General features: G+C 38.9%; 1 protein-coding gene across 2 annotated transcripts in view; it reads left to right on the plus strand.

The window, feature by feature from the left end:
* DMGDH (dimethylglycine dehydrogenase) overlaps positions 1–20,721 on the plus strand; it is a 93,993-nt gene that overhangs the window by 47,399 nt on the left and 25,873 nt on the right. For both annotated transcript variants that reach the window (XM_023750443.1, XM_023750446.1), the window contains 10 exons: positions 644–742; positions 2,201–2,365; positions 5,059–5,263; positions 8,574–8,822; positions 10,814–11,012; positions 15,548–15,717; positions 16,106–16,259; positions 17,872–18,037; positions 18,511–18,641; positions 19,895–20,112. In XM_023750443.1, the coding sequence (XP_023606211.1) occupies positions 644–742; positions 2,201–2,365; positions 5,059–5,263; positions 8,574–8,822; positions 10,814–11,012; positions 15,548–15,717; positions 16,106–16,259; positions 17,872–18,037; positions 18,511–18,641; positions 19,895–20,112 (1,756 nt within the window). The remainder of the gene's footprint in view (positions 1–643; positions 743–2,200; positions 2,366–5,058; positions 5,264–8,573; positions 8,823–10,813; positions 11,013–15,547; positions 15,718–16,105; positions 16,260–17,871; positions 18,038–18,510; positions 18,642–19,894; positions 20,113–20,721) is intronic.

A 20,721-nucleotide genomic window follows, 5' to 3' on the forward strand; every position in this document is an offset into this window, starting at 1 on the left:
CTAACATTTAGATATTTTTTTCCTGAGAGTTATTACTTAGTATTTACTCAACAAATATTTGTGGGATACAATCTATGTGCTCATCAGACAAGTAAAGCTATGACAAAAGTCTGTTCACCAAATCACTAGGCTATAATTTCCAGGAACATTCCAATTCTTGAATTGTGGAAATTTCAAAGGAAACAGGAGGGCTGCTGCATTCAAGGGAATGGTGGGGATAGGGTCAAGGAAAACTCTGTTAGTCTATAGTCCTTCCCTTAAGGGAACACCCATGATTTGCTGGTTTGAGTTCACGTTGTATACCATCCCCCCATATTCTACCTCATGGCATATGTTCCTAAACTTCCTACCAAATCATCCCATTTCTGAATCTTCAAACAACCCTTTTCCTGATAACTTTTAGGGACTTAATATATATGTTTATTGGCTGGCTCTGACATTACTGTTCAAACTGTTCTTACAGCTGTGTAACAACCTTATGCTCTGGATTTGCTCAACTGCGGCTGATGTGTTCTCATCCCAAGGGGCTGGCTGGTGCTGCTCCGTTTCTTGCCAGCAATAAGTTCCTGCTTAACAGATAAGCTATCAACATTTTCAGAATGTTAATTTTTTTTCAGTATGTCCTTTCCTCTTCGCTTTTAAGGCAGGTTTAACAACTTACTTTCATCCTGGAATAAACTTGAAGAAAATACACTATGATAGCATCAAACTTTATGAGAAACTGGAAGAAGAAACCGGACAGGTAAATGTGTTTAACTTGAAATTGACTTTTAGGTGAGTGTCTTAGAAATATGTAAGCTCTCTGAAGGATTTTGACATCATCGTGTATAGCTGTGTGTAGTGGCATCAAGGGTATGTGAAATGTTTAATGTGGTAGAGAAATCTGGTAAGAGTTTAAGGTAAGAGCCTCTGAAGTTTGCTCTCCAATCAGTTTGAATTCTTGAAGTATATTACCCATGTAATTACCCACTCTTCTTGCTTTTTTTAATGAAGGAAGAATACAAAGCATACAAAGCAGCAGCTTTCAGAAATATCTTTCGTCAGTTACTATATCCAGAAACTAAGAAATTAGAGCCTTTCAGCCACCGGATGACAAAGGATCTGACAACGGTGCATGGCATACTGTGACATGGCTTTGAAAAGTACTTCACAAAAAGCCCCTCACTTTTATTTTTATTTCTTCTCATAGTTATTAGCATTCTCAAAATAAACTGGCAGGCTTAGAATATCCATAGGCTAAGACTGAAGTCTACTTAAAATCCTCATGCCATTTCCCTTGCCTAAAGCCATCAAATGGCTCCGCATGGTCTACAGGACAAAGGACAAAGGAGGACCTGCACAGCTGAGCCCTGCCTGCCTTTCCAGCATTTGCTCTTGCTGCTCTTTGCTATGCTCAGATGCTTCAGCTCTTCTTAATTACTTACAGTTCTGGAATGTGCTGGGCTCTCTGCCTGAAACAACATTCCTCTGGCTCCCATTTCAGCACTTACCCTCCATCTTTTCTGGGGGTCATCCCCTTTGAGGAGCTGGCCTTGACTTTGCCCACCCACCAGTCAGGCCGAGCTGAGGACACGGCACTTGGTTCTAAGAATATTGGTGTATATCTCTCTTATACACCCATCTCTCTATGGTGGTTGTTGCTTTACTGTTTGGTCTTCCCTACAGAGTATGAGCAACCTGAGGGCAAAGATTGCATCATTTATCTCTGTAACCCCGGGGCCAAGCTGAGTGCTTGGCCAACTGAAGGACTTCGATTAAATGTCAAATGAAGGTTTGTTTCAAGTCACAATCTCATTACTGCAGCATTCTGATTCTTCATATTCCTGCCTCAAATCCTTTGTTTTTCTCTTTTCCACATAATTTTCTTTCACTCTGTACATTAACACTATCTTATGTTATTGTATTATGCAATTAGCTCTCTGCTTCACCTGTAAGCTCTATACAAGCAGGGTCTTTGCCTCTCTTGTTCATAACAGCATCTCTGGGACTTAGTATAGTGCCTGGCGCAAAGTAGGCATTTAGTAAATAGTTGATGAATGAGTGTCTCTTTGTAAGATCCAAATATGTTTATGTAGTTATCTCTTTCACTGGATAGTAAATCTCTTTTGTATATTTGCTTTTTTATTGTACTGAAGAAGAATCATGTTTCAATGCCAAATAAGGATTTATTGATGTGTGTTTATTGGGATTATTATAACAGGTGGTGGGATTCCATCAGCCAGGTAGTATCAGAATTGCTACAACTCCTGTAAGGGTAGATGAATTTAAATATCAAATGACTCGGACTGGCTGGCATGCAACAGAACAGTATATTATTGAACCTGAGAAAATTCAAGAGATGTTCCCTTTACTCAACATGAACAAGGTATTTATCCTAAGGGCATTTTCACTATTTATTGACTGGAATTAAGATTAGAAAAAGTTATTTGAAGTTGTTAATTAAAAATAGAAAAACTTTGTACATACATTTTAAATGACAAAATCAAATGATTAATACTGGAATTTGGGTAAATTACAAGCTGAGCTACTGTGTATGCCAAATGAAATATGAAAAGGTAATGAAAAATTTTATTAGTTTTCCACCTATGACAACTGAGGAAATATATTTGATACCTTTCTATTACTGTGTCCCCCAGATCTGGGGATTCCCTTACATAAACATTCTGTTTGAGAACTATAAATAAAACAATAACCTGGGATGCTAAGTATATCATCCCAGGAAAGATTGTGTTATTAAAATTTTTTACAAAATCAAGTGTAGAAGTACTACTATGTTGCTACACAAATATCCCCTAGCTCATATGTATGCTTCCCTGGAAGGCTCTATGCCAGGTATTTATCTAGTTTTACAGATTTGACTAAAAGAATCCACTTGAGAATTGTCTTTTTTTGCTGGGTGATAATCCAATTTTCATAATAATGACAATGACTGATTATACTACATAATACTACAGCACATATTTATGTACCAGTTACTATGCTAAGCCCTTAACATGCATAGTCTCGTTTTATCTTCACAATAATAATATAAGGTATATATTACGTAAACAGGAAACTGTAACTTAGATGGTTTACATAGTGGATCTAAGCTCATCCAGCTGGAAACAGCTGAGCAGAGATTTGAACCCAATTCTCTGACTCCTTTGTACATACTACCTAAAGGTACCGGGTAGGACTGTTGAGGGAAGCAGAGGGTTATGTTTCTCCCTGGTGACTCCTGCAGCATATCTGATACCAGAGGGGTTGTATCATTGATCTGGGTGCTGGGGTTGTTTGCCCTTGTGAGTCTTTACAGGCTGTTGGCACTCCCTTGTCTATAGTGTTGTGTGATGCCACTGTGATGGCAGACTGGTGTGGCATTGCATTGTCTACATTGAAATTCCATCACTGCTCCTAGAGAGGATGTGCTTATATCTGTGTATATGTTAATCTTGGGATACTTTGCTGGAAGTTCTCACCATCAGATTTTTCTCAAGGGCATTAAGTATGGAGACATGTCAGAAGAGTATTCTCCATCTCTGGGGCAGGATGCCAAATTAAATAGATATAGGATCACTGTGATGATATACCCATTATAAAACACCAATGTGACATTTGAAAGGTTACAGTAATATGAATTCCATTAAAATTGAAAGTCTCTTGCACTAAACCTATAACAAGAGATTGGATTAGTCATCAAAAACTTCCCACAGAGAAATACCTAGGCCCAAATGGCTTCACTGGTGAATTCTACCAGACATTTAAAGAAGAATTAATACCAAGTCTTCACAAACTCTTCCTAAAATAAAAGAGAATTGAACCCTTCCCAACTCATCTTTGAGGCCAGTATTGCTGTAACATGAAAACCAGACAAAGATATCACAAGGAAAGAAATATCAGTATCCCTTACGAATATTGATGCAAAAGTTCTCAACAAAATACTAGCAAACTTAATTCAGCAACATGTAAAAAGGATTATGCAGCATGACCAAGTGGAATTTATTCCAAGAATACAGAGTTGGTTTAACATCTGAAAATCAATCAATGTAGCACTGCATTAATAGAATAAAAGGCAAAAACAGATGATTATCTCAACAGACACAGACAAAAAAGTTGACATCTCCTGACTCATATTTGGTACACAATAGATTTTTGTTGAATGGCTGAGACCTAAATACGTATACCACTTCAGCATATTCACTCGTTTCACCTGAGTTTTGTTCTTTGTCTCTCCCATAGTACTAGCCTCAAGCCCTACCACAAAGTAGTATTCAAGAAATAGTTGTTGAATGACTGAATTAAGTTTATATTTTTCTGACACCAGGTATATATTTAGCATGTGAATTTACTAACAGTATTGAATAATTAAATATAAATATTTGACCTGTTAGTATTAGATTTGACTACAAATGACAGAAACCAATAATATTTAAACAAGATAGAAGTTTATTTCTCTTTTACTTAGACAGTCTGGGTTTGAATGCTAGCTGTTTTCCATGAAGACTTCAGGGACCCAGTCACCTTCCAAATCATTGCTCTGTCATTCCTAGGGTGTGACTCTTCTGTTCTTATTCTAAGTGGCAGCTAGAATTCCAGCCATCTGTCTGCATTCCAGACTGGGCGATGGAGGACGGGGCAAAGAAGAAGGGAGAGACAAAGGACATATGCCAGTTGTCTTTTTATAATGGTTTGTGGAAGTTGCCACATGACACTTTCATTTGCATTTCATTGACCAGAACTTAGCAATAGTTTTATCTATCAACTGGAGCTTATAGCTACCAACTATTGGAAACTGTTCTTAGCGACCAGGTGTCTAAATAAACATACCATTTTTATTTCTATGAGGCGAGAGGAGAAGATGGATATTGAAGACAATTGCAAGGCTCTCTCAGCCTGTCTACTTAACTCTCAGTGTACGTCCTGCCTAAGTCTGAGCTTTGATACAGGAAAATGACTGATGAATCTGATGCCTCAATGCATTTTTCAAATCCAATTTTTTAAACATTTGCAGGCAGATATAGTTACACCAAATAATGAGTACATACTCATTTGAATATTGATTTTTTATGATCGATTTAGATTTTAGCTGGATTGTATAATCCTGGCGATGGTCATATTGATCCTTACTCTCTAACGATGGCCCTGGCTGCTGGGGCTAGGAAATATGGTGCCCTTTTAAAATATCCTGCACCAGTGACTTCTCTGAAACCCAGGTCAGATGGAACATGGGATGTTGAAACACCACAGGGATCTGTGAGAGCAAACAGAATTGTGAATGCTGCAGGTAAGTGTCATATCATTTTTTAAAATTAGTGAGATTCTTTAAGTGGCAAATAAATAAGGTATTATACCATAAAGTAATGGTTTATACTATGAATGTTGTTTTAAAACACTGTGATGCTCCCAAGGTAAACATTTTGTTTGTTTCTAAGCTACAAAGCCCTCCCTTCATCACTGTGCTCTCGGTGGAGCTACCACTCTGCCCTTGGTTACCTATCGAAACTTGATATTCTTCTCCGTGCTCCATTGTTTTGCTCCAGGTCATGTTTTGCCAAATTATGCTCCTTTTTCCTTTCTTGTGTCCACTCTTTCTTCACACTTATAACCAAATTCTAGTATTCACATTCATGAGCCTGACATAACCTTGTAAACTTTACTCAAGAATTTTCCTGACATGATGATTCAGAAATGTGATTGGATCATGCCAACTGAAGCCCAGTGTTCAGCCAAAAAGAATTGCCTAATTTTGCCTGATACTCTGCGTCAGTGAATGTCACTGTATAAACCATCAGTGCCACTGTATAGACACTAGAACAGCCGTGGGCAAACTACGGCCCGCGGGCCGGATCCGGCCTGTTTGAAATGAATAAAACTAAAAAAAAAAAAAAGACCGTACCCTCTTATGTAATGATGTTTACTTTGAATTTATATTAGTTCACACAAACACTCCATCCATGCTTTTGTTCCGGCCTTCCGGTCCAGTTTAAGAACCCATTGTGGCCCTCGAGTCAAAAAGTTTGCCCACCCCTGCTAGAACCAGGAAACTAGTCCACAAACCTGTACCCTTCATTTTAGTTCCATTTATATCAGTCACTGAATTTTTTTAAATGGAAGCTATTTCCAAAGTTCATTTTTTATTGACTCTTCAGTGGTTTTCAGTTGATAATGGCACATTTTTTAGGTGATTCCTCCACATTTGTCTCTCTTTCCTTTGCACTTGTTGGATGGGTGATCTAGCAGGGGTTGAAGTGTAATCCTGGCTAGATTTTGGTTAAATTGATTGACATGTAGAGGGGACAATGCCAACAAACACCACCCCCATAGGATAAAAAGCATAGACTTTTCCATGGGGTTTCAAGTAATATATGATATTTAAGCATATGTTTCCACTTTATTTTAATGATGAAGTGCATTAATAAGCAAGCAACAACTAGACTCAGAAATTATAAATATGTTTGAATAGGACAGAATTTATTTTATTCAATTTATGTTTTTAATTGAACAAATATATTGAGGAAATTGCAGTGCTTTGAATTACTAACTAAATATTTGGGCTTTTTATATTTTAAAACTTTTCTAATGCATGTAACTAGAATATGTGACTTTATTGTATTTTCCTACAAAATCCTGACATTGATTATTTACATATTCCTGTCAGCACAAATAAATGAAGTTTCTAAATTATTTAAAGACTATAAACAGCTTTAATGCCCACAAGTAAGATTTCTGGTTTACATATGGATACCCCTTTCTGGGGCTATTATTCAAGTGTAACCAACTTAGCCGTTAGCCCAAAATATAACAACAGAACACAAGAGTGATATTTAGATGGTTAAATAGAAATAAACATTTGCATGTAAGAGTGCATAATCTGGGTTCCCAGACTGACTCATAACTGATGATTCTGTGTTTAGCTCTGGACTTGATAATGACTTCAGAAATCCTTATTAGATTCTGAAAAAAAGCAGAAATAAAAATGGTTACAAATTTAGAAAGTGAAACCCCTAAAGAAATAACTTAAATAAAATCCCCTAATCATTTGAATGATTACTCAAAATTATGAAACAAACAAGAGCATAGAGCCCTTTTCCCCGCCTCCCAAATGATCCGTTGGTGAGTGAGGCAGCACCAGATCCCTGACGAATAATCATTATTAGCATTTTAGATTCTAAAATACCTTTCTACAAGTGAAGGAGTCTTGGATTTTTTAAATAAAGTCTTTCTGTAGCAAGAAAAACAGTAAGATGGGATCATTCCAGGGGTGGGGGGGTGGGGGGGGGGCTTGTGACCTTGGGCAAGTCTGTTTTCTTCTCTGCACTTTAGGTCCACATCTGTAAACTGAGAGGTCACCCTGAGGGTTGGGAGGGGGGGTAATCAAGGCTCCTTTCATCCACAAATTATCTGGTTCCATGTTTTGCAAAGGAAAAAAAATCGCATTTGTTCCCACCAATAGGACAGCCCCCATGTGCACTGTAAGGGAGAAACATTGCTTGTGGGAATCTCCACTGTTTATAAGCCCACTCCCCTTGGCTGTGGTGCCTCTTCCCTCCTGCTCTGGATTCCTGGTGCCTTCCTGCCCTTTCTTTGAAAAGGAAAGATCTTACAAACATATTCAAATTAGACTTTTAAAATAACAGAGAAAACTTAATTTTACCTCTCCCTAAGTATATACGCTTTCAAATTTTAAAGTAACAGAACAATTCTGTATTTGTGGAATTTTAGGCATCCACAGTTTGGGGAAAGGAGGGCCCGGGGAACAGAGGGAACTGACCTGCAGGGCTTTGTTCATGGTTATGATGTTTATGTTGATCACATCCACACGGGGCCTCTCCCAGGCCTGATCATCCCTGTTCTGCAGATACAGCCAGCTCATTCCTGTCTTTCTTATCAACATTGGTACTTTTTATATATTTGAATTATTTATTTATTCCTTCAAATATATTTTTTGTGCATTTTTTCTGCCCACCTTTGCTTGTGGGCAAAATAGTTTTTCAGGAATAGAGTTTTCTTAGATTTCAGAATTATCTTCAAAACCCTGGGCAATGTACAATATTGTCTTGTCTTTCCCCATTCAATTTTTCAATGACAAATAAAAGATCATTATGACATTCTTTAGACTTTGCCGTGAGTACTGAATTCTTCTAACTATTTTATGCTGGCAGCCTCTCCTCCAAATAAATGTTGAACAAATGTTTAAATAATTGCAGTTGAAGGGAGAGCCAGACTGTTCACTGGCCCTGAGCACCCACAGGATTTGGTCGAATCCTGCTGATCTGTAGGTCTCCAGGCCACTGACCCAACATGCAGTCCATGGGAGGAACAGGAAGAAGCTGGCTGGCTGCTGTGTGGGAAAATCATCAGTATTGGTGGATGTTTTTTTCAGAAGGTCATCTGTGGCCCTGCCTTCAGTCACAGTGCCTTGTAGGACTGAGAAGATGGCTGCACTCCAAGCCCTTGGATATGCCTGGGAGCGGGCTCAGGGAGAGAGGCCTCTGTGCCATTCCTTCCCTGCTGAGAGTTAAAAGGGGTCTAGAATCCATCATCTTAGACCAGTGTCAGATGTGGTGACATTTAAAAATGACTTTTTATTTCAGGATTTTGGGCTCGTGAAGTTGGTAAAATGGTTGGACTTGAACATCCTCTCATTCCGGTTCAGCATCAATATGTTGTTACTTCGACTATCCCTGAAGTAAAAGCTTTGAAAAAAGAACTTCCTGTGCTCCGTGACCTGGAAGGCTCTTACTACCTCCGGCAGGAAAGGGATGGGCTCTTGTTTGGTCCATATGAAAGTCAGGAGAAAATGAAAGTCCAGGACTCATGGGTCACCAGTGGAGTCCCTTCAGGTTAGTGTAGCAAATGGAAGTGTGTGCATAGCAGGCATGTATGTTTTATCTTCCCTGTGGCTGGGGATGGCCACAGAATAAGATGATGCCATAACACTAGACTATTGGATACCTGGGATATTGGGGGTGTGGGGTTTGAGGTAACCTCTATTCTCTTCTCCGTTTGAATAATCACAGCAGGGAGTAAGGAAAGAGAGAAGAGGCAGCTGGTGGTGGAGAAGCTAAAGAAACATGCTCCCCACTGCTTTGGAAGGCTCTAGGTAATTTTTACCTGCCCACACCTACCTCCTGCATCCCTGCTCTTTCCTCACTCCCCCTCCTGCTGTGTCTAGTATCCAGATTTAGCTGCTACTGTGCTCTGACAGTTGGAAACAGGACAGATATCAGAGACAGGCTATCCAGCCTGCTAAGAAAGAAAGCCTTGGAGTCTATCATAGAGCAGGGTAGGTTAGGACTACACACTGAAGCCTACCTACTGCATAAGGTGATGAGGAAAAGGCTCAGGCCTCTGTGCTAAACAGGAGGCACTATTGTTTCTCTTTCAAGTTTGGAAGGGAAAAGGACCTTTTTCTGGTATTCATGGAACATTTCTGCAGAGCCGGGGTAAAGATTGGGCCAATGAAGGAGGTAGTTCAGGTTTTAATCTATAAAAGGAGTTAAAATGTCACTGAGACACAATTATTATAATGTGAAATGGAGGAATTTATACTTTCTAGAATTACACGTTGATAAGCTACTTGAGATAGGGACTGAATCCCTCCATACCGTTCCTCAAAGAATGCCTCTGTCCACGTCACAAGTGATCACTAAACCACCTTCAACAGAAGTTGGGCCAGTTACCTGAGGGCTTTAGTTTTACTGAATGTGCTGTGCACATTTGGGCCTGAGCAGAATAGCTCCTGACCCCTGAGGGAGGGCTGATCTGACACCTGGGAGCCTCCCTCTTGGCTCTGCCCCATGCTGGCAGCCTCTCCTCCAAATAAATGTTGAACAAATGTTTAAATAATTGCAGTTGAAGGGAGAGCCAGACTGTTCACTGGCCCTGAGCGCCCATATGATTTGGTCGAATCCTGCTGATCTGTAGGTCTCCAGGCCACTGACCCAACATGCAGTCCATGGGAGGAACAGGAAGAAGCTGGCTGGCTGCTGTGTGGGAAAATCATCAGTATTGGTGGACACATTTTTTTTAGAAGGTCATCTGTGGCCCTGCCTTCAGTCACAGTGCCTTGTAGGACTGAGAAGATGGCTGCACTCCAAGCCCTTGGATATGCCTGGGAGCGGGCTCAGGGAGAGAGGCCTCTGTGCCATTCCTTCCCTGCTGAGAGTTAAAAGGGATCTAGAATCCATCATCTTAGATCCCAGAGTAGTTTTCCACTTAGCCCAGTGTCCTGGCATGACTTACTAAACTCCCATTTGCCCTCACCTGGGGAGATGAAGCAGATTTTATGGTTAGTTGAAGGATAAAAGATCTCTCTTAATAAACCAAATAATAGCTGCTTATTTTTAAAAATTGTGATTGGATTAAATACTGAACACTGTTACCATGTATAAATTTAAATTTTCTATTAATTAAAAAGGTTAACTTTCATGATCTTATTGTTTCAAGAAATAACATTATTGTTCTTAATAATATAGTATTTACCCATCTGTTGACAGTGAATGTCAAGATTAGACTTACAAAAGAAGAGAGGAGCCTGGCCAGCGTGGCTCACTGGTTGAGTGTCAACTCATGAACCAAAAGCTCTCCAATCCCTGGCCGGGGCACATGCCTGGGTTGCAGGCTCAATCCTTGGTAGGAGGCGGCCGATCGATGTCTCTTTCTCATCAATGTTTCTAGCTCTCTATCCCTCTAAAATCAATAAAAACATATTAAAATATATATTAAAACAAGAGGGAAAAGCTTGAAGTGTATCCCAATTCAGAGATTTAAATCACATTAGAGTACTTGTCCGTGAAGCTGTGCCATCCTGATCAATGGTGTGTCCTTTCAGGGTTTGGAAAGGAACTCTTTGAGTCAGATCTGGACCGGATCATGGAACACGTCGAAGCTGCCATGGAAATGGTTCCGGTCTTGAAAAAGGCTGACATCATCAATATTGTCAATGGTCCTATCACCTATTCTCCTGACATTCTGCCTATGGTGGGGCCCCATCAGGGACTCAGAAACTACTGGGTGGCTATAGGCTTTGGGTGAGTATCTCCATGTAATTCAATATATATTATAGAGTTGTGTCTTTTAGATAAGTCTTATCCCATAATCTCAGGTCAAAAGTGGAATGGGGGAAAGGGACAGAACCTTTTCCCTTTCATGACCAATGAAATGGGAGTAATAAAAAAATTTAGTCTTAAAACTCTGACTATATAATGGTTTCATCAATTGTATAGGTTTTAAAGATTTGCATACAGAAAGGCAATGATTTCCTGGAACTTTGCATATTTTCTGCCATTTCCATTATTTGTGTCTCTTTAGGGCAGTTTGCCCCAACTTACAAGTATGTTTTTATAATACAATGTGACACAGATAATTCAAAGACAAGTATTTGTCAACTGTCTACATATATGCCAGTGATCAAATGTATAACATATCTGATGCTGTTTTCACCATAATTCATGTTTGTCCAACATGATTTGCTTTTTCATGACTCCTCAAGTTGCTTACTATTTATGACTCCATCACCCATTTCAGATTTCATCTCTAATATTTGTGCCATTAATTTGTTAAATATTAATGTTAAACCCCATTTACTATCATGTCACAACTTCTAATATTCTATTTTTCTTTCCCATTTTATTTGGATATTTATTCAACTAACATTTAATAACTGCCAGCAAGTGCTAGATCTTGGGCTGCAGCTGAGCACAAGGCAATGGGGTCTGACCAGAGGTGCAAGCCTAGTTGGGCTGCTGTCTGCCGACAGTAGAGAGGCTGCGGTTTGAACTAAGGAAGCAGCAGTGAGGACTGAGAGACAGGAGGTACAATTATTTAGATTTGGTGATTAATTGCATTAGGTTTGACGGAGAGATAAAAATAGCAAATAATGGCAACCTTTCTAACTTGACCCCTGGTTGGATGCTGAGGACCATGGGGAGAGAAAAACCAGAAAAATGAGTGTCATTTTTTTATATGTTGGGTTTGAAGTGTTAAGTTTAGGTCTCTGGGACATCCGGAGGGAGAAAACCAGATGGAGATATGGGACTGGAAGGTGTAATGTCACTGAGGGCTCAGGTCATCACCTATGGAGTCTTATAGGCATGTGCATGTGGAAGTGTGTCTCTGGCACGTCACTTATATATCTTCTTTGGAGAAATGTCTATTTGTATCTTTTGTCCATTTTAAAAAGTTGTATTATTTCTTTGTCTTTTTATCATTAAATTGTAGGGTTCTTTATATTTTCTAGATATACGACCCTCATCAGATACATGATTTGCAAAATTTCTCTCCCATTCTGTGGGTTCTTTCACTTTCTTGATAGTGTCCACTGAAGCACAAAGTTTTTAATTGTGTATTAAAATTACAATCAGAATGTGTAATTTTTCTTGTTTTTAATTAAATTAATTGGAGTAACATTGGTTAATAATATTGTATAAATTTCAACTGTACAACTTTTTACTATGACATCGTATACTTTGCTGTGTGCTCACCACCAAAGTTGAATCTCTTTCCATCACCATATATTTGATCCCTTGTATCCTTTTGATACTCCTCGCCCCCTCTTGTAACCTCCATAATGTTATCAGTATCTATGAGTTTGTTTTTGTTTGTCTGTTTGTTGTCTTTTGTTTTATATCCCATATATGAGTGAAATCATGTGGGGTTTTTTTGGAGGTTCCTCAGAAAATTATGAATAGAGCTACTATCTCACCCAGTAATCTTTCTTTTGGTTATCTACCTGAAAAATTTGGAGACACGTATTTGTAAAGAATATATGTACACCTATGTTCACTGCAGCATCATTCACAATAGCTAAGATATTTCTCATGTAATATGATGGGATGCTCACATTAGCTGCCCTCCCAGCATATCTCAGTGATCCATTCCATGGTTCTGAAGGCCAGTGGTGCCTACATCTGGCTGAGCACCAGAATCACCTCATAGGAATGTTTAAAAACAGAACCTCAACTTTATGGTTGGTCACTTGCATGTGTTTCATTCTCCTTTTTATGTTATCTATGAAATTTCTATTATTTCACTCTAGAATCCATGAAAGATGTGTTGAACTGGAAAACTAACAAGCAAACAGATTCCTGGAGACCACTCCTATAGATTCTGATTCAGTAGTCTGGAGAGGGGTCCAGGAATCTTTATTTTTATGTTGTTTGTTATTCTAGTGCAACCAGACCATAGGACAGGTATTTGTCAACTGTCTACATATATGCCAGTGATCATTTACCTTACAGATTACCCTCAGATAAAGGTGCTTTACTTTTGTTTCATCACAATCTAGTAAGTTTTTCTGCTTCTTGGTGACTAACACAGTGCCTCCCCCCAAAAAAGTTTAATTAATTATATTGAGTTGAATCTTGTTTTCTTGGCTTAGAACTGATTATAAACAGCAAATTTAAAGAGGGGAGAATGCTTTAAAAATGTAACATCTGACAGTTTAACAGACACAGACACTCAAAAACCTAGCAGCTGGGCCTTTGAGAAGAAACAGATTCCGCAGATAAATGCTAGAGATGGAAGAAGAACCTAACTCTCCTCATCATGTTCCCTTTCATTTCATACATTATTTCCTTATGAAAATCTTATCAACTGGGCATCCTCTGTTGTTACAACAGCCACCAGGTATTGCTTGCCTACTATGTGCTTTTAAATGTCATGTCAATTCATTCTTCATCAACACTATAAAGAAAATGAGCACATAAAGAAAATGAGAAGATTAAAGCTCAGGGTGGTTACACAATTTGCCCAAGGTCCTGCAGCTAGTAGTGGAAGAACAAAAATCATACCCAGATCTCCTTATTCTATGCGTTTAGCTACTAAAATAGGGGCTCTGAATAGAGGTTTCATAACACTTAGTTATGTGGCATTTTACATATAAATTGGTGATGGTTAGAGAGTGGACATTATTAAAAGATTTACTTTTTTAAAAGAAATTGGATTTGATTCAGGATTATCCCCTAACACTAGCACCCTGCCCCACTTGTTTGCTCATGGGCATTGTTGAGAGGGAAAGAATTTAATGGTGTAGCAATGAGACCAGAGGAAACCAAAATACAAGCCTGGCTATGCTCAAGGACGCTTCCAGGGATGTGAATTCTGTCACGTGTGTCTTGGCTGAAAAAAAGATATAGAACCATCAAAGTCAAGTCCAATAAGAGGGAGTATACACTGGGGTCAGATGACTGACTTTTTATACTGAATCTGCCCTTTATTGTTGTGTGACCTTATTTAACACCTGTGTGCGGATTGGTTTTCTCACTGGCAAAATGGAGTTGCTGAAGAATTAATCAGTTGGTACATGTTAGATGGAAACAATGCCTGGAAAATGGTAAGCACTTTCAATAAGTGTCAGTGAAAGTTTATGCAGTTTCAAGCCTTGTATACAGTACCTCTAGCTCTCAAAGATGGCAACTGTTGTATTTCATACATTGGGCCTGGGTAAGTGAATAAACATTTTAAGCATGTCTTTCATAATTATTTTAAGCACATATTTAATCATTTTTCTTGCTTTCTTAAAGCTTAATGAGGTTGTTTGTGGATAATTTGGATGGCCTGTCTTTCTTCTTTAAGCTATCAAGAGAACTACCCATTGCTGAGTTTTTATTCTGCTGGAGAAATAGCCTTCTAACACATTTAGGCACTTGCTTTTATCCAATAGCAAACCTGGTAAAAGTTAGTTGACATTTCCAATCTTTGCTAAGCTCCTCCCAAGCACTTAGAACCTGGCTGTTAAGGTGCTGTGATTTGAGTCCTGTAATTTCTTGCATTTAGAGGTCTGCTCATGAAGCTCCTTTTCATGGTCATCTCTCCATAAGCCCCTGCTCAGCCAGTTCCCCAGAAGCCTCTCTTAAACCACAGATGAACCCACGGTAAAGTCCTTCACTAGACGAGAGTGAGTGGGTGGAACAGCACACAGCCAACATTAAATTATGATCCCTCCATCTATATCACATTATTTGCCACAATCATGTTCTTGGTTTTAAAGCATCTTCATATGGAAATAGAAAACAAGCCCATCTTCTACACCAAGTGACCCGTTAGTTACAAAATACAGGAACCAGTGTTCCTTTCTGCCTCCTCCCCACAAGTCCCAGGGTGAGTGCCTCTTGTCTGAATGCTTCTAAGATAATGGCCCAAGATCCTGGCACAGAACTAAATTGGTCCAAGAAGAGATGAGCATCCCACTCCACAGTGTACATGTTTCTGCAAATTCCCAATCAGGATAATCACAGCTCAAGAGGACTGATCAGGTATCAACTACATCTGCCTGTTGCTTCCTTCACCCCATTTTCCTAAAGTGAGCATCCTTACTGGCTAAGAGTTGTAGGCTGCGTTGCATGTATGCATCTTTTGAAACTGTGGAAACAAACTAGCTACAAAGTCAGGTGCATTTAATTTGGATGCCTAAATGTTTTCTTTTTGAGGAAAAAATATGATAGCATAAAGATTATGGTTAGCACAGAACACCCCAATTTTAAGGCCCTATAAAATATTTGGACATGTTTTGTTGTTTGAAAATAACACGTGTCAGTAACAGTATATGTATCTTTATTTTTGAAAGATATGGCATAATCCACGCTGGCGGGGTAGGGAAATATCTCAGTGACTGGATCCTGCATGGAGAGCCTCCTTTTGACCTAATAGAATTGGATCCCAATCGATATGGCAAATGGACAACCACTCAGTACACGGAGGCCAAAGCAAGAGAGTCGTATGGATTCAACAATATTGGTAAAGTGCAAATTTACTGTGTCTACAGAGTGTGTGCAAAATGGACTTGCAGCGCCTCTGACTCTAGATGCTTTTTGTTCTGTGCATTTTGGTGGGAGTGGTTAGGGAGTCTGAAAAGCCTTGTGCCTCTAAGATGCAACAGGAAATCTATATTAATGTATATATTTCATGTGCAGAGTGCATCAGTGATTTTTGGTTTTAAATTCATTTTGACTTTCCCCTTGGGTGATCAATATAAAAATGACAGCATTGAGGGTTTTGTTTTACATCAATTTAATACAGGTATATGCTTCTGGATTTTAAATACTGTTCTCCATTTTGTGAATCCCTTCAAAGTATTTGCTAGCTTTGGTTATATGCTGTTACAGTCCTGGGTTTCCTTTTTCAGTTGGGTACCCTAAAGAAGAACGGTTTGCTGGGAGGCCGACTCAGCGAGTCAGTGGGCTTTATAAAACCCTGGAGTCTAAATGTTCCATGGGATTCCATGCGGGCTGGGAACAGCCACACTGGTTCTACAAACTGGGCCAGGACACTGGGTACAGGTAAGTACATGACTTGACCTGCCTGGGGCTCTGACTGCAGAATGCAATTTCAGAGGTGGGATGGAGGGACATCAGTGCCGATTCCCCTCCCACCCTATCGCTCCATCTCATTCCTACAACATTTACTTTCTGGCAGTGGAGCCATTAGTCTATCCCACATGACACTGGCCCACATCTAGGTCCCATTTGGCCCCATGAGCCCTACAGCAGCCCCGGCGAAGCCTCAGCTTGGCATTTCCCAGGAGCTCAGAGGAACCTTCTCACCCCCTCCAAATCCTCACATGCCTTCGGTTGGCTCCTAAAGGTTTGTCCCAGCTTAGGAGGCCTGGTTGAATCACATAGTATGGAAATAGTATGGAAATATGGGTCTTCTAGTTATCAAGGAATAGCTCAAAGCAACTACCTCCCAGTGTGTGTATACCAAGTCATGCAAATTGTATGCACTGTTGATAAAGGAGGGGAAAGGATCATTTATGTAGCATTTGAGGTTAAGCTAAAACATAAAGACTGTCACTAAAACAATTCTCTGAACTCCTCTAGAGTGGTTGCCTTTGTTTTACTTGGATTACATGTCATCATTGTACTTGGGATTTATAGTGATTACATATTTTTTTCTCACGAGAATGCATAACCCAAGAGAAGACAAATAGCAAATCTAGGAATGAAGTTACCTTTTTTTATTGCTTATTTAAAAACGGTTTTGATGTCTACTTTAACACCAGACCTAAATGGTGCAAAATATAGTAGAGGGCCAGTTGTTGATTACTTTATTTGGGCTCCCCAGGCAGCCAGTCTAGATGATCTGGGGGCAAAATATTGGTTTGGTTTTCCCTAAATGACTCAGATAAATACCAGATCTATTCTTAATCTTGTGCTGTTTGGATCTGGCTTGTTTCTTCTACTAGTTTAATAATTAAACTACTGAAAACTCATTTTGAGACTTAGCATCCTCCTCTGAAGTTAAAATACCACATTAGGAGTCCACTTCATCAAGTAGAAGGGACCCTGCATAATGAATCGGAGACCTTTGTTCCAGGGCCAGCTCTGTCAGTAAATAATGCAAAGCCTTGGAATTCACGTTGTGTCTTTTCTCTTAAAAATGAAGATGTTGTGTTAGATCCTTGCCTAGTCCCGGTGTGGAGCCTGTGAATGCAGAATACGGGCCCCACCCAGACCTGCTGCATCAGAAGCTGTATTTTAATAAGGGCAATGATTTTATTTGCATTTATATTTCAGGAGTGCTGGACAAGATAGCTCCACCCCCATATATTCTGAATTAGGTCCAAATAGTTAGCATTTTTAAAATGCTCCTTAGATGACCACAGGACTGGTTGACTTTTAAGCTCTCTTCCAGATTTGAAAGCCCACATGTCCTATCTTATTTTCTAGTTAATAAATAATTTATTCAGACATATGAGTAACTTTAAAAAGACATATGAGTAACTTTAAAAAATCAGATTCCAACATAGACATATGATTTTCAGAGTAGAATTTTAGGTTGCATTTTTTTCCCAAATAGAATTTACTAGGTGAATAGGGTTAATTAAAATATCCTTATTCTGTAATTTTCTGAAAATGAATGACAGTTATTTTATGACAAACTGTGTTTCAGGCCAAGTTTTCGCCGCACAAACTGGTTTGAACCGGTGGGCTCTGAGTATAAACAAGTTATGCAAAGAGTAGGGGTGATTGACCTGTCACCATTTGGCAAGTTTAACATCAAAGGCCAAGATTCTACTAGATTGTTGGACCATCTCTTTGCAAATGTCATTCCAAAGGTAAATAACCTTATAATGGTACAAGGTTCAAGATTGTGGCCTGTTTAACTCTGTCCTCTCATTTAAAACAAAAAAATAAAAAACCCCAATATGTTATTTTAGTCCACTTACTGATTTTGGTGTGAACACTAGAACCCTTCAACTGATCCAGAATATTCTAGCTAATTTTTTAATTTAAATTTTTATTGAATGAGTTATCATCCAAGGATCTTATGAACTTTGCTTAATTCTGTCAATAGGAACTACAACTTTGACTGAAGTATAATTTTTATGACAAATAATTGTAATTTAAACTGAGAACTTCAAAATTAATCTTGGACTTAGGTTTGTAAGTAATTCATACAAGTGATATAAATGATAAGATTCAGATGTTTTTCATTGTTGACACCCACATTTTTATTTCCATGTTGGTTTAAAAGGGATACATAAGATTTTTGTTTCATCCTGAGATAATTTTAAATTCTTTTGTGCAGGTGGGTTTTACAAATATAAGTCACATGTTAACACCAAAAGGTCGAGTGTATGCTGAGCTGACTGTTTCTCACCAGTCTCCTGGGGAGTTTTTATTAATAACTGGTTCTGGATCAGAACTTCATGATCTTAGGTAAGTGTGCACCTAGTAAGAGAATTGTATATGGATTAAACATTGACTCTGTCTTAAGATGAGCTTTTCTTTCACCAGTAGTTGAAAGTACAACTTTAATTCTTAAACCTTGTTGATTTGAATAAACTTCATGTCTATACGGAAATTATTGAAAGTGAGGGACCCTGTCTCCACCCCCTTCCAAAAGGGAATTCCTCTACTGGTTCTAATAATATCAACTCCTATTTATGGGCATCATCATTGTGTCAGAACTCTTTTTACATATTATATGAATTACCTCCCTTAATAGGTATATATTTGCATGGTATACACTATTCCCATTTTCAGATGAGGAAACTGAAGTTTGTATTAAAGTAACTTGCGGAAGCCAGTCCTTTCTATTCTGATGCCCACATTTAGTAAGCTGCCTCCCTGGGGTATCTTCTCCCTTTTTCATGCTTTGTGCTCTCTGGTCCACAGTTGGATCTAAATTGTTGACCGTCAGGTTGACCCTTCACAAGAATCTTTAGAATTTGGAATATTATTGTTTACTAAATGTCAGACTAGGAATGAATAGGTGTAAAAGTTGGGCAGGAGAAATCTTGACGCTGACAGATTCTCACTCTAGTTATAAAATGATGCAAATTATATCCTCCAATCCAGGATGTATTGGGAGCCATTTTGGTAGTAGCTTAGCTTTGTGTAAATCCAGGTGATCCTCTTACAATAGACCTGTGTAGTTCTAGGGACTGCTCAATAAATCATAAACAAGCTCTATAACCGGGTTCCAATAACTCATCAGGACAGAAATGGAAACTGGTCTTTAGAGTTTTTATATTTTCCTTGTCATTGTCAGAGTAATTCTGTGTCTGATGGCAGGCCCATTATTAACTTTTGGCAGCATGAATGTGCCTCCTGTGTACAGGTATTGGAGAAAATTTGGGTTTAAATTAATTTTTGAAGATTGAGTCATTAGTTTAAATACAATAGGGCTGTCACTATTTAATTGTGTGCCAGAGCTCATTTCAATTGAAGGATCCTTCTGTACTGTGAAAAATTACCCCCAGTTTATATAAGCAGGTGGTTTACAGAGAATCACTTAACATGTCTGGGATCCAGTTTCCTCAACTTTAAAAATTAGGTGATTATATGAAACGACGCCCTGGGGACTTTCTGGTAATTCTAGACACCAAGTATGTCTTCAGAGAAATAATATGTTACCAACATGCATTATTCAAGCAAGATTTAACACAGTGTTTATGACTCAAATGCAGATGGATTGAAGAAGAGGCAGTCAAAGGTGGATATAATGTTGAAATTAAAAACGTAACTGATGAGCTTGGAGTCCTTGGAGTTGCAGGGCCACATGCAAGAAAGGTCCTTCAGAAACTGACCTCTGAAGATCTTAGTGATGATGTCTTCAAGTTTCTTCAAACCAAGTCTTTAAAAGTTTCCAACATTCCTGTCACTGCTATTAGGATATCTTATACTGGTAAGAATCAGAAAATAATTTAGAGTAAAATTTTAAAAAAGCTACCAAAAATGCTCGCTCTCTCTCTCTTTTTTTTTCTCTCTCTCTCTCCAGTATAATTTTGGAGAAAGAGTTCTCCTGCCCAACTTTTATGACAATTCTCTCTCTGCACTTTTAGCCTGAGAGATCATTCCACAAATTTCCAATTGTAAGGGTAGATAAAAGAATGGGAAGATGACGGCTGCTGGAATAGTTGGAAGGGTTGACAGAATATTTAGGCCAGTGGACTCTATCTGGGAACATTCCCATAGAGACCATCTTGAATGTATCAGGCACCTCTCTTGCAGCGTTCCTGTAGCATTCCTGTTTTCCATCTTCCTTTCTAGGCTCTAAGTGTATTGAGGAAGTCTTCATATAGTACCTAACCTTGTACATAGTGGGTATTCAGAACAAGAGTTGAATGAATTTTCTTCACCTCCCCATTGGTGCTCTGGGCTCATGTCTAACTTCCTCTCTTTTCACAGAAGGAGTACTTGGTGCCCAGGCATTTGTTCAAGGACATGTTGCTCTTGCTTTGGTGGTGTCCTGGAAAGACACATCACCACCAGCCCTCAACATTGGGGAACAAGG

This window comes from Myotis lucifugus, unplaced genomic scaffold (genome assembly GCF_000147115.1).
Source record: "Myotis lucifugus unplaced genomic scaffold, Myoluc2.0 scaffold_0, whole genome shotgun sequence".
NCBI classification, from domain to species: domain Eukaryota; kingdom Metazoa; phylum Chordata; class Mammalia; order Chiroptera; family Vespertilionidae; genus Myotis; species Myotis lucifugus.